The sequence below is a fragment of the Cyrtonyx montezumae genome, unplaced genomic scaffold (assembly GCF_038088225.1).
Source record: "Cyrtonyx montezumae isolate F1298 unplaced genomic scaffold, pur_monq_1.0 scaffold_19, whole genome shotgun sequence".
NCBI classification, from domain to species: Eukaryota; Metazoa; Chordata; class Aves; order Galliformes; family Odontophoridae; genus Cyrtonyx; species Cyrtonyx montezumae.
In genome coordinates, this window is record NW_027071925.1 from 571,468 (window position 1) to 586,196 (window position 14,729).

General features: G+C 46.6%; 1 protein-coding gene across 1 annotated transcript in view; it reads left to right on the top strand.

The window, feature by feature from the left end:
- The window catches only part of DNAH9 (dynein axonemal heavy chain 9), a 180,951-nt gene that overhangs the window by 150,741 nt on the left and 15,481 nt on the right, over window positions 1-14,729 (top strand). The window contains exons 63-66 of the mRNA XM_065735131.1: window positions 9,070-9,297; window positions 12,383-12,574; window positions 13,166-13,357; window positions 14,118-14,288. Coding sequence (XP_065591203.1) covers window positions 9,070-9,297; window positions 12,383-12,574; window positions 13,166-13,357; window positions 14,118-14,288 — 783 coding nt within the window. The remainder of the gene's footprint in view (window positions 1-9,069; window positions 9,298-12,382; window positions 12,575-13,165; window positions 13,358-14,117; window positions 14,289-14,729) is intronic.

Sequence of the window (14,729 nt, forward strand, 5' to 3'; positions counted from 1 at the left end):
GCAAGAGGAATGAACAGGAGGACTTACAGATCTGCATGCAGCTATAGAGCTGCTGTCTCATCCAGATCCTGTGACTGCTGGAGGGGCAATGCAGCAGGGCACAGAGTCAAGGAGGTTTATGGAGTGCATTGGTGGCAGTATCCTTGATCTGGTTGATGGAGGAGCTGAGGAGGGGAGGTTCTGTTCTGGACCCAGTACTTAGAAACAAGGAACAGTGGCAGGGGATGTGAATGTCAAGTCTTTGATGCATGTGGTCTCATTTACTTAGGGAGAAAAGAACTCTGTACATCAGAGAGCACTGAGTATATACTAGCATGAGCTGTGCTGGCTGGGTTTCCCTCTCTAGCACTGCTCTGAAGCTTTTTGCCAGGGCAGTGGTCATTGCAGTCACCAAGTGATGTTTCTGAACCTACTGGCAAAGAAACAGTGAAGTTTGTTTACATGTTGATAACTGTAGTTCTGGATGAACTGATGCAAAGAGGAATTCAGACATTAGACATTCCCAATTTAATTGTCGTCTTCATCCATTAGCTAAAATGTCATTTCCCTCTCTTTGTGATCAAGTTAATTTAATTCTTGAACATCTTTCCATTTTCATAGGTATTGCTTCACTGAGTCAGATTCATGTACTAAACTGAATAATGGTGAGCAAAACTTTATGACACCCAGACGTTGGCAGAGCACTTCTTACTGTGAGACAGACATAATGGAGACGTTTCCTGTGCAGTCCTCCAGACTTAGCTACAAGCAAGAGAGATATTGTCCTGTATGAGATGTGTTGTCCATTCTAGGCACACACAAGCATTTGACACTAAGCCTCTGCTTCAGTAAATAAGAGACCACTTTTCTTCCAGCCACAGTATCTTTCAATTCTAGGTGTGTATAAAAGGAGAATTACCCATTCTACTTCCAGTTCTGGTTCATGAGTTTTTCTGCTTTCTGTTAGAGAGATGTATTGGCTATCAGACAGGTGTTTTCCTTCCCACCTCATGTCATAGCAGCCATCCACAAGTTTTTCCTCTTGCAAATACACTCATGGACCAGCAGGTAATCCAGGTTCTGATCTAGGGTGGAATTAAGTTCCTGTTGGGCTTTTAATGCTTCCGTAGATACAACAGCTTTGGTGTTGTCATAAGACTGCTCTGGAAATCTCTGTTATAGGACTTATTGTGATTTAAAACACAACTGTAACAGTCCTCCTTTAAACAAATTTTATTTTCCTCCATTTCTTGAGATTAATCAAGCAATTTTCATTTGCTGTGCACCCCATGTGTCCATTACTACTACCTTTAGATCTTCTCCCTTATCAAATGAAGTTTAGAAAGTTAAATTCCAACACTGTCTTTAAAACTCTGGGGAGTTGAGATCAGTCCAGATTTTCTGCAGTTGATGCTCATTTGCTGCCTGGTCTGGCAAATCTCAGCAGTCTGTCATGCCTCTAATGTCTGTATTTGGGCTGAGGTCCCAGCCTGAGTTCTAGGCTGTGGGATTCAAATGCAGTCTGAAGCACTGGATTGGTTGGAGGACTTCTGAAGCCTTAGATTGTGCCAGATTCTGTCGAAATGCAACTGGATCCATGTGATTCCTGTTCTTCTGTTGCAGTATTTGATTAAGAGAAAGAAGCACACTTTGGACAGGGGCCAGAGGGAGACCCAAGCTAGCAGCTGCCATACTGAAGTGGTTTTGATGCAACTCTTCAGGAGACCAGTGTTCTGCCATCACCTCCCCCCTGAATGTGCTCTCCAGTCTGACCATGGAGTGCTGGCTCCAGCTGGCCCTCTGTCTGTCCTGGTCTTACCAGCCTCTCTTTAAATCCTATAGATTACCCCTTCCTTCATAGTCCATTCACTCATTTATTCTTCTGTAGTTTTCTTTGTACCTGAATTTTTCAGTGCCAAGGATCACTCCCAAAAGACATCTCAGACAAAGCCCTGCCTGTTTTAGAGTCAGTAGTGTAGAAGGGGGCAGCTGTGAACCATTCAGTCTAGGGAAGGTCCTACATATATTTCAGGCATGACTGTGCTGAAAGAACATGCAAAATATATCATGCTTAATTCCAGAAATTGTTCTAAAATCAGTCCAGTGCTTGCAGGTATCCTGGAAGTGATGCTTAGTTTTCAGGCCAGCTCCTTTTGGGTTTTGTCTTCTGTTCCCGTCTTCATTGGCATCAGCCTTCTCTGTGCCTCGTTCAGCAGAAGGGTCATAGATCAGCCTGTTTTTGCTCTAGCAGAAAAGGAGCACACATTCTCATTTGGAGCTGTGATCACAGCAGATGAGGGCTTAGGGAGCTGGGCTGGTTCAGCCCGGGGAAGAGAAGGCTCCGGGGAGACCTCACTGCAGCCTTCTAAGTACTTAAAGTTAGCTTATAAACAGGAGGGAGGGCGGCTTTGTACATAGTATGATAGTGATAGGACAAGGGGGGAATGGTTTTTAACTAAAACAGGGGAGAATTAGGCTAAATGTTCAGAAGAAATTCTTTACTCAGAGAGTAATGAAGCCCTGGCACTGCTGTAGGTTCCCCATCCCTGGAGATGCCCAAGGCCATGGATGGGCCTTGGGCAACCTGAGCTGGGGGGACAGCCAGCCCATGGCAAGGGGTTGAATCTGGGTGAGCTCTAAGGTCCGTTTCAACTCAAACCATTCTGTGATTCTATGATTCTGAGTCTGTATTGGTGAAATCTCATTGCGAATTGTGGAGGAGATGCATCCACAGGCAAAAGGTGGGAAGTGATGTATGGTTTCCAGTGTAGCAAAAGGCTGAGCAGTGGCATCGTGTTCATCAGTGCATCGTGGCTAAGCTGTTGAGGAGAGACATCAAGCTCTCCTCAACATCAGGCATCAGCCAAGTGAGGTGATGGGAAACATCACAGGGCTGCAGGGATCAAGTGTGCTCTTCCCTTTCAAGCATTATCCATGGAGTTAGGGCTTGAAGAGCTTCAGGCTGCAGGTGCTGAAGTCCAAAGACTTCATGTAGGTAGGAATGCTGCTGTGATTTCCTAATTGGTTTAACACCAGCTTCTCTCTGGTGACAGAAGCTTCTTGTGCTCTGGCATGGCTCCTCTCCATGTTGAGCTACACCTGTTGATGGCAATTTGGAAGTGGAGGCCCTGTGGTTTTCCATTTTACTCTCTGAGTTCCGAAACAGCATTCCCAAGATCGTTGGCTGAAGGAAGATGGAGCCCTCCTGCAAGTGTGCAGCAGTGGGCAGAGAGGAACCAAGGATAGAGTCCTGCAGCTGGGGAGGAACAGCTGCGTGCATCAGTCCAGACAGGGAGCTGTCGTGCTGGAAAGGAGCTCTGTGAAGCGTCTAGGTGTCCTGGTGGCCAACAGGATGTCCATAAGCCAGCAACATGCCCTGGTGGATAAGAAGACCAGTGGTTCCCTGGAGTGCATTACAGAGCGTGGCCAGCCAGCAGGACGAGGGAGGTGATCCTCCCCTCTACTTCGCCCTGGGGAGGTCCCATCTGAGAGTGAGAGGGCAGAGGTGGTAGAATCTCCATGGCTGGAGATACTCAAACCCACGTGGGCACTTTCTCATGCAGCTTGCTGTAGGGAACCTGCTTTAGGAGAGTGCTGGACTGGAGGATCTGCAGAAGTCTGTTCCAACCCTTATGACTCTGTGACCTCGTGTGATTAAATGTCATGCCATGACTGGGAGTGACTGGGGAGCATTGCCCTCGCCCCATCCTTTTATATACCCCCCAAAAAAGCAGTGGAATTATAACGCTGGGGCTGTTTTGGGGCTGCCAAGCCCAGCTTTCAGACTTGCTGTAAAATCAGTGACTATTTTCTGAGAGCATCTCATAAGAGGAGGAGGCTCTGTACAAACAACTAATTCCCACTGCTCAGGGATTTGTGATAAGGCGAGGAGAGAGCTGCTTCAGAGCTGTGAGGGATCTCCAGTCGCTATCAGCAAAAGGAGTGCATTGTGGAGTGTGTGCTGGTTTGTATATACGTGGTGCTATTTCTGATGGTTGCCATAGGAACGCTTTCATCCTGTGATATATGTCCTGCCTTCGGAGGTACAAGCACACAGAGGTGCTGGAAAGTGAATTCCCAAAGAAAAACTCTGGCATTTCCATGTTCCTGCACATTCCCCCCAGCCCTGCCATGGCCTCTTCTGTGCTACTCCATCAGTCCTGCTCTGGGATGCAAACTGGGGAGAGCAGGGAGCATGTGACTCAGTGGTAGTGGTCTGTGTCATGGGAGGTTTCATTGCAGATTTCTTTCTTCACCTCTTTTTCAGCCGTTCTCTTTGTCAGGATTTGGCTCCCGCCTGCTTCTTTGTCTTTCCATTCTTCAAGAGGGGTAACACTCCCATGGATTTGAGATGGTAGCCAGACTAAGATGTGAGTGGTGAAAATGCTAGGGAGCTGTCCTTCACACAAGAGCTCTTTCACAGACCTCAAAACCTGGCGAAGAAAAAATGTAATAAAGCAGTGAATTACCTTGCTGCCTTGGGTAAATGTGTCTTCTGGGGCTCTTCTGGAATCAGGAGGACACGAAACTTTGCGGCGTGATTTAGGGAGATACTATTGGCAGTGTGTGAAGCCCTGAGCCTTAGGGAAGTGGTCAGGGCTTCATTATCTCCTCTTCCTGCCAAGAAGAGCTACAGGCAGCCTGTGAAACCAGCAGGAGGTTTCCAAACGAGCAAGGGGAGGGGGCTCTTCGATAAACAAGTCGCTCAGCATTCTCTGTGTGGCAATTATTGGTAATTGACATAACATTGAATTATGACACAGATCTTGTCATTAGTCATGTTCTGTCAAGTTGTGTTATCTGACTACCGGGAATTAATTTTCCTTCAAAACTCTGAATCCCCTCCATGGCATCCCTGCCCTTTCAGTAGAGAATGTACCATATTTGAACCGCCTCTTTCTTGCAGATGTGTTCATTTGATTAAATCATGAATTCTTAGTACCGACCTGTGCATATAGGCTTCTTTTCCACCCCTTTCATCACAGAAAGATAATATGCAAATGCTTTGATTAGATTAGAAGTGTTTCTTAAGTTGGCTGAGATAGTGAAGGCAGCGATGCTGACAGATAATGGTCATTGGTGTCGTGTCAACACAAGCTAAAGCAATTATTTTTCAGCCATCTAACACCACAAAAGCAGATGAAGGAGGAAGCTACCAATTAAAGATGAAAATAAAAAGCATCACGTATATAACACATCTGTGATTAAGTTGATACCTAGTGCTTGGTTTTTCTTATGCTGTTCTGTTAAACTGTTCTCCTAATTCCTAAATCTCTGTAGATGTTTGAAAAACATTGGTTATTTGTTTTCATCCACTCTCGCTTTATTATTGAACTTCTAGAGTGTGCTGGTAGCCTGGACCCTGGGAATTACCTTGTCTCTTGAAATTGTAAGTGCATCAGACAAGCAATGGTGCACTAACAGCCAGCTATAATTGCATTTTGTCTGCTGCTCTTTATATGGCCGTTGTTTACGATGGAGTGGCTGTTCCCAGAACACGGTTCCTTTATCCTCTTCCTCCTCAGCTCTCCCAACACCTCAAAATCCATTTCATCAGAACAACCCCATAAAATCTTGCACAGAAGAGGGCAAATTGAAGCTCCCAAGCTGGAGGGAGTTGGTACCTACATCTGGAGTCTTGGGCAAGGAGACGATGTAGTTTTCCCTGAGATCTTGGTGCACCTCATACACAGAGAGGAGGGAAATGGAAATAGTTAAGTGCCCGTTTTTAGAAGACGTCGCAGTCTTGAAAATGTGGTTGCACATCTGCTCTGATAGTTTATGATTTAGTGCTTGCATCTTGTTTAGGAAATGATCACCCACCTTCTCTGTGATGCTCTGCTGGGATTAGTTCTGCTGCTGACAATTGTTTTCAGGCATGCACCTTTCCAGTACCATTGAAAAATAGTGCAGATCCAGAGGCAGAGAGCCCCTGTGGAGGCAGTGTGGGCAGCAGTTGTGCCTGAATGACACAGAACAGCCCAGAGCTCTGGCTTTGTGGTTGGTGGGAGGGGAGTTGCAGGTCCAGCTGCTTGTAGGGCAGAGCTGCAGTGCTTACAGAGCAGTGGCTCAGATCTACATACACTGCAGTCACTATTAGGAGCCTGTAAGTCAGCCTTCACCAAGATAACTGTGTATATATATATAGGTAGGCCAAAAAAAAGTGTGGTTGAGATGCCAAATGTAAGTATATCAATCCTTAACAAGGTCCTCTACAAAAGTGACAGGTGGCATACATGTCTTGATGCTCTTGTGTGCCATCAGTCCATAAAAACACTGTGCTGGGCTAGAATGAGAGCTGCCAGTTTCCTGTCTGAAAGAAGGGAGATCCAGGAGCTGAGGGAAAGGGTGCCTGGTCAGGGTGAGCATGCAGTGTTTTTTCTGCCTGTGAATATAAGCTGAGCTTCATTCTGTGATTGTCTCAATCTACAGAACCCTGAGACAATGACTTTGCCATTTTGTTATGCATCATGTGAAACAGTATTCTCTATTCATGTCTACACTGTTATCCCTCATTCATCACCTTCACCTCGATATCTCTCTCCAAGTTGGCAAGTCCATATCCATTTAGTGTCTTGTTCTGTAGAAGCTATAGCCCTTTTTGGGAAAGAGAAATGAAAACTTCATTCAGGATGAAGGCCCACCATGCATTCATAGAGTGGCATAATAATGTTTCCTGTTTTGTTTGCTGTTCCTTTGCTGATGTTTGATTGCTGTCACGCTGCTAAAAATTGAACTGTTACTTGCAGAGAATAACCATAAGAACTCCAAGATCTCTGAGTTCAGTTTTGAACCCATTGTTGCTTACATATATATAGCTAAGCTTGGTTTTCTGTGTGCATCACAGCATCTATCAACACTGAATTTCTTTCTTCTGCCACATCATAGCCAGCCACTTAGAATGATGGCATACTTTTGCAATTCTTCTCCATCAGTTTTGATTTTTACCACCTGGAATTACTTTGTCTCATGATTAACTTTGTCAGCTCACTAATCATTTGCTCTTTCAGATGTTTTTTGAATACAGTAAGCAGCTCCAAGTTTATGAGTAGCTTCCCAGGTTGTTTCCTATGGCTTAATTGTTTGAGGTTTCTTTTTTTTTTTTTTTTCCTTTGAGACCTTCCTCTTTAGCTGCAATAGTATTGTTAACTGAAAGATAAATATCTGATCCAGATTAAGATCTAAACATGAAAAGACACAGGCATATGGTGAGTGACCTTCTGCAGATATCTCTACCTTTTCTGCAAATACAAAGGGAGTTTATGGTATCAAGCTTACATTTGGACATCCCCCTGTTAGCTACCTAAAATGGGTTGGAAATCTTAGATTTCTGGTTTTCTCTAATTCACAGTATGTGCTAGTCTGTTACTTATTAGAGCTGCTGCCAGTTTGCCTGGTATACACTGAGCAGTAATGCAGCACTTCCATATCTGAGGCTCTTAGGGTGCATACCATCTGGTCCTAGTAAATTGTTTTTAGTAGTTTATTAATTTATCCTAAAGACTCTTCATCTACTGCTTCAGTGTAAGAGTCTTTCTGGTGATTAAGGGACTGAAGCGCCTGTCACATGAGGAGATGCTGAGAGAGCTGGAATATTTAGCCCCAAAAGGAGATGGGGGGATTGATCAGTTGGTTGAAATCCTTTGGTACAGGGGGAGTACAGGAGATGGAGCCAGGCTCTTCACAGCAGTGCCCAGTGAAAAAGCAAGAGGCAGCAGCACAAACTGAAAGATGGATTACCCTTAAACATAATATCCTTCATTTCCCTGTTAGGGCAGTTGAACACAAGTTGCCCGAAGTGGTTGTGGAGTCTCCATCCATAAACATATTTGAAGACCCCAGAGGCACAGAGCTGGGCAGCCTGCTCTGCCTGACCCCACTCTGGGCAGCAGGTTGTGTGGGGCACCTCTGGAGGTGCCACCAGCTCAGCGTGCAGTGTTACTGCCCCTGGAGAGCATTCTGCAGACACGAGCTTTCTGTGGTGGCCTTGCCTTTCTTGGGCACTCTGGCTGCACCTTGCTCATCTTTTAGTTTTATAGGCTCTCTAGTATGTTTCTGGCTTCTGGAGAAGGTTTTATTTTTAGTTTTTATGGTTTTCAGAGGATTGCTCTTTAAAATCTTTTTCAGCCATGCCATGACAGGATTTTGTGCTGTTTTCAGTTTTTTTGGACGCAATTTCCATTTTCTGAAGAATGTCATTTTACTCTTAATAGTCTCCATTACTCTGCTGTTTAACCATGAGAGCTCCTTTCTGATCCTTTTTATAGGTGATATATATTTATTCTAAGCCTATTATATGGTTCCTTTATGTAATTTCCGTGCCACCTGCAAGCAGTTTATCTTTCTGGCATCTGCTTTTAATTTAAATTTAGCAGGATCCTTGTCCTGTCTTCGGATGGGATAAATCACTCCCAGAGCACACGTTAGCACAGACACCTTGGGTTACACTCCTAACTTTAACATTACGGGATGTTTAGCCCAGGAACGTGACCTTTCCTAATGTCAGAAAAAGTATTTTCTCACCTGGAAACTAGAAAACCATTTAAACTGTAGCTGCAAAAATGAGGCAAGTCTGAATGCATTTTACCATCTCCATGTAAAACTGCTTAATTTTCTTACAGGTAGATGTAGTTAGTTGCACAAATAATCAATTATTTTATTCTAAAGGTATTTATAGAACCACTTGGGCTGTTTCTCACTAACTTACCCTTACTGGTATTGAGGATCCTCACTGTTAACTGTGTTCAAAATTAACAAACGTTTTAATTTGGAATTGGCAGATCTGGGGAAATAACCTTACCTCATCAGCCATACATAACTGTAATGAACAGGATATTATCAGCCTTAAGAACACAAGTGACCCCCAAGCGGCTTGCTTAATTGCTGGTCATTCATATTGATTATTTTGAATTTAAAATTGATGTGCCAGGATACTGGGGGCTATGAATTACACAGAGGGACTCCTGGGGCAGGTATCACCTTCCAGGGCTTAGACTTGGTGGGTGCCTATCCTCTCAATGGATTTGGTGCCTTCCGGGTTTGGGTGTCAGTGGGTTGCTGATGAAGTAGTGTCCTCTTTGTCCCTGCCAGAACATCCATCTGGTGGCCAAGTGGCTGAGCTCTCTGGAGAAGAAGCTGGAGCAGCACAGTGAGGGCAGCCACCGGGATTTCCGTGTCTTCCTTAGCGCAGAGCCAGCTCCGTGCCCGGAGAGCCACATCATTCCGCAGGGCATCCTGGAGAACTCCATCAAAGTCACCAACGAGCCGCCCAGCGGGATGCACGCCAACTTGCACAAAGCCCTTGACAACTTCAACCAGGTAGGGGACGTCCTGCTGGGCAGGCTGGGGGCTGGGTGCTGGAGTCCTGCTGTGAGATGTGGGGGGATGTTGCTGAGCCCTTCTCATCCCAGTGTCTGCAGACCCTTCAAGCCCTCCTCTGTTCTCCAGATCTCTTTCCATTTTCCAATGGGCACTCCTGGCCAGCCTCGTTCTTGTGGGAGGTCACAGCATGTTGGATTTCAGCCTAATTTGTGCATTTGTCGTTAATGTATGATTCTTAAAAAGGGTGTTTTGTAACAGAACCAAACCTCTCAGTGTGGCACCTGGGGGACACTTCTGTCGTGATTTGACTTGAATTCTGTGGCGGTGTCACTCCATTTTGGGTTTGGGAGTGGCTGACACTCAGTGAATCTGACACCTGGAAACACAGAGAAGAGAGCAGCCAGAACTTCACCTTCTGTGGTGATCACAGTTAATTTCTGCTGGGGCTGGTGGCAGGCTGCTTGTTCCTTTTATCTCCTGCAGCTTGTGGTTGTCACGCACCCACACTCCTGCTATCCCTGCTCTTTGCTGCAGGACTGCAGCAGAATCCTGCGAAGAGGGCATGAAAACCAAATGTGTGGAAGCGATGGACAAATAATCTTCTCTTGGTGACAGCAGGGGGCAGGGATCAGTGCATGCAGTGAGACATAATGGACAGTGCAGGAGCAGGAAGGTGGCTCCTGGAGCAGCCTGGACTTCTAGATGGTGCTGGAGCCATCGTGCATCACTGCTGTACTTCTGCCCAGCCCACTTTCTGCACGACCTGAAAGGCTAAGGACTAACTGCTCGCATTTATGATGGTTCCTTTTCTAAAGACATGGACCATTGCACTCTGCTGCCCTGAATGCCCATTACTTTCATTCATACATCACCTCTGCCTTGGGCATACAGCTCTCCCAGCAGCACTCTGCCTGTTAACCACAGCAGGGCCTGCAGGAGCTCCCACTGCTCCCACTGCCTCCTCGTGGCACCGCAGTCACTACAATCTCCCTGTTCTGCTGGTGGCTGCAGGGCCATGCAGGACACATCTTGCAGGGTGACTGGTTTCTCTCCATGTCAGTTGGGATCAGACAGGAGCACCCCAGCTGGTGCTGTACCCCTGCCACTGCTCTATGGGGCAAGGAAATATGGGGGTCTCAGTTGTAGGAGCTGCTCTCTCCAAAGAGATGAAAGTGGGAGCCACAGCACGAGGATTAATGCCAGCAGTCAGAGAAGATTATTCCATTTTTATCTACTGTCATTCATACTGTCATTTGTCATCCTGAACTCCACAAAATGTCCTGGAGAATGAGGGAGGAGAGAACCTTCACCCAAAGCAAGTTTTCATCCTGCCCATGCTCATTTTGAACAGATAGTAATTAGCATTTTCTAAATTGCCAGAATATTATAAAATGTCTCTTATCACAAATCCTGGAGTGAGTGGGTGGAGCCCCTTTACACCTCATTTCTTTGCTTTGTACAGAATAGATGTTCAAATTTAGCTTTCAGCTGAAAGCCACAAAGAAGGGCCATTACTGCACGTGGGGAGTATCGTTCTGGTTTGTGGCTGAAATTAAAATGCACAACCAAATAGAGCAACCAGTGACCTCTGAAGGTCTCGTACTCAGTTTTCATTCCAGGAAGCTCTCCTTGAAGTCCAGGGGTATTTTCTGAAATGAGAAACCTGTTCTTCATCAAGTTATGGATAGCGGAGGGAGCTCAGAGTCCAATCTCATCAAGAGAGAACAGGAATGGGGCTGTTCTGAATCATCCTATGCAGTTTGCCAGCGTCTTGTATGGTTTGTAGCATCTGGTTCCCTCTGTTCAGAAATGACCCTGAGCTCTGTTTCTGATGAGAGGTCTAACACAATGCATTATTTTAGGTGAAGATGATGGAGTGATGACACACAGGTGCCCTTTGTGGTGTTTATTGTATAACAGAGCTGGACTAAAGGGTCTGTCCTTGGCAGGGAGTACGCTCTCTCCTCATTCAGGTCTGTGCAGGTCAGGGCCATGGTGCCCTGGACACACAGCTCCTGGGGGGGGTTTGGAGGGACCTGGATGGAGGTGTGGGGTCTGTCCTTCCCGGCACATCCATCTCCTGGTTCTGGGGAGATCTGTGCTCCTCACAGCAATGCAGTGCAAGGACTGGAGCAGTGGAAGCCTCCACCAGGCTCAGACCCACCCATGAAAAGAGAGCTTCGGCCCCAGTGCTGTGCATTCACCTCCAGACCCTTGTTCCTTGGCTCTGCTATCCCATAGAGGTGATTTCCACGTGCTGAGACCTGGCACGGTTGCCCAGACTGTCCCTGTCCTGCCTGCTGGAATGATCACTCACTGCTTCCTTCTGGGCTCTTTGAGCTCTGCTTACTCTATGCTCTGTCACTGATGAAATGACTCAGGCTCCTGCCCTTCCACCGTGACAGCTCTTCCCACTGTTTTATCAATATTCAAACTTTAAGCATAGCCTAGAAGTTGGGCAGGGAAGCACCAGTTGCTGTGCTGATCCTGTGAGTGCTTGTTTTTTGTTTTTCTTTGCAAGCATTTGGTCCCCCCTGCTTGGATCTTTGGAAGCCCTTCCTGCCTCTGCCCTGGCATGCCATTGGCACGTACTGTGCAGTGCATGGCTGGGCTGGGTTTGTGCAGAGCATCAAGCGCCGTTGTCCTGCAAGAGTTCTCCTTTGCTTCAGCCCTGTGGCTTAGAAAATCGCTGCTCCAAGAAACCTTTCGTATCCAAGGGGCAGGATGGAGTGTACTTCTTCCAGTTGTCATCTTCCTGGGCATGATGTCACCCAGCTGCAGTGCCTCCCCATCTCCCTGCTTTGGGATGCAGGGTACACCCTGGTGCTGGAAGGATGCAGCTTTCCTTCTCTTCCTGGCTCTCAGATTACAAACGTCACTTTGATTTGTAAAGGAAAACATGAATTCAGGAAGTATGCAGCAGAATTTACCAAGGAATTTATGATAATACCCACTGTCTCAGAGAACTAGAGAGCACATACGTTATGCAGAAGTGAACTGGTGGAGCAGATCAGTTCACAGCTGTCTGAAATCTGGCGTACTTGGGAGGCATTTTGGACTTACCTCCCTGCCTGTGTTGCAGGATACCCTGGAGATGTGCACTCGGGAGAACGAGTTCAAGAGCATTCTGTTTGCCCTCTGCTATTTCCATGCTGTGGTGGCAGAAAGGCGCAAGTTTGGTCCCCAGGGCTGGAACCGCTCCTACCCCTTCAACACTGGAGACCTCACTATCTCTGTTAACGTGCTCTACAACTACCTGGAGGCCAGCTCGAAGGTGAGGGAGTGAATGTGGGCTGTTTCATGGAATCCTAGAATGGTTTTGGTTGGACCTTCAAGCCCACCCAAGCCCAAGCCCCTGCCATGGGCTGGTTGCCACTCAGCAGATAGGACACTAGATCAGGCTGCTTTGGCTGGCTGCTGTTTGGTGGGTTTTTACGTCCAGGAATGGACTGGATCATGCTGAAGCTTTTGCAGATTTTCCATAAAAGTCATTTTCTTGGTACCTTTGTTTTTATAACTTCACAGTGTGGTGTATCTTTGGTGCGAGGCAGGAAACCTCAACATCTGCAGCAGCTTACAAATCATATCGAACAGTGCCTGTGGTCTGTATTCACTAGAAGTACATAGTGGTCTTTGGTTCAATAGAATTTAGAATAAATTTGCATTTCAGTGGAAAGCTGCATGAAGTCTGTGCTCTGATGCTGTTTTCCCTGGGCAGGACGTAACCACTGCCTAATGTTTGTTCACTTAGAAAACTGGAACAGTGCGATGGAAGCACTCACTGAGCAGGTCAGTCTTAGAGCTGTAGCCTGCAGCTCAGCGATGCTGCCTGAACTCCATCACAGCCTCCTGCTTCATCCTGCAGGTCCCATACGATGACTTACGCTACCTCTTTGGTGAGATTATGTACGGAGGTCACATTACAGATGATTGGGACAGGCGGCTTTGCAAGACCTACTTGGAAGAATTTATTAAGCCAGAAATGCTGGAGGGAGAATTCTTCCTTGCTCCGGGATTCCCCATCCCGGGGAATATGGACTACAATGGCTATCATCAGGTAAGCTGTTTGCTTTCTGGCATTATTTATATGCATAAGTGTAATGTCTTCCATAACTGCCCTATAATGTGTCTTAGGAGGCAGTGAATAGAGCTGCAGTGTTTCAGCACACCTCCTGTTATTTCCCATTATGTTCTGTTTCCATTGACATTTCATCAGTCCCCGGGATGAACCAAGTCTAATGGTAGTTTGATACCTTCGTCGTGGGCTCATTCTGTTCATGCATGAATGGTATTGGTTCTTGAGACTCGAATGGGGCTCCTGGAAAATTACATCCACATACTGTTTGCCAAAGTGGCCCTTTCAAGCTCCTTTTATTATCAGTTTTGATGAGAAAAGCTGAGGGGTCGGGTCATGGTGATCTACTTACCAATCTCATCTGTTCTTCGTACAGAAATGTGGCAGCAGAGATAGACATATTAGGCTGGTTTTGTTCATAAAACTTAACGACTGGAAGCTAAACTCACACAAGGGATATCAGAATATTCATTCTGAAACACACAGCAGATAATTGCTAGAGAAGGTCTGGGCCTGAGAGATGCAGCCAAGCCAAACTCGAGTAATTACCAAATTTTCACAGTAGGAGTAAAAGCAGTTCTCTTCTCTGTCAACAACTGTACACTGCTTTGTCCTGTTGGGCTCAAGGCCACGAGCAGAGTGGTGTCATCCAGGGCTTACTTTCTTGCTGGGCAGTAATTCCAGCCCCATAAGCTCTGCAGGCTGAGTGCTCAATGCATCTGACCTCTGTTTCTGTGTGCAGTACATAGATGACACCTTGCCACCGGAGTCTCCTTACCTATATGGTCTCCACCCCAATGCTGAGATTGGCTTCCTTACCCAGAGCTCGGAGAAGCTCTTCCGCGTCGTGCTGGAGATGCAGCCCCGTGGCAGCAGCATGGGCGAAGGAGGAGCGGTGACCAGGGAGGAAACGGTGAGAGTGGTTGAGAGAGGGGCTGTGTTTTGATGGCTGTCTCACTCCTCAGCAGCCCTGACTGCTCAGGTTTGTCTCACAACTGCTGGTTGTAACGTGTTCTGCCTTTGCCAGATGCAAATCGAGTGTCTAAAACCGCTGTCTTCATATTATGCAGAGCATCACCACAGTGGGATGTAATTGGAGTATTGTCAGTAATAGGACAGTGGCTTTTAATTACCCCCTGAACTGCGGTGCCTTCATTATCATCCCACAAAGACGTTGCAAATAAACCTTCTGTAGCCTCCCCTGCCTCTGAGCCACCAGTCCCAATGCACCAGGCTGTGACTGGCATACCAACAGCTCCTGCACACCATCTGCCAGGCACAAGGTGCAGCCCAGCTCACTGCTGCCACCGCGTCCTGCCCAGCACCAGGCTCCCAGGGGCATTGTCATTCCTGA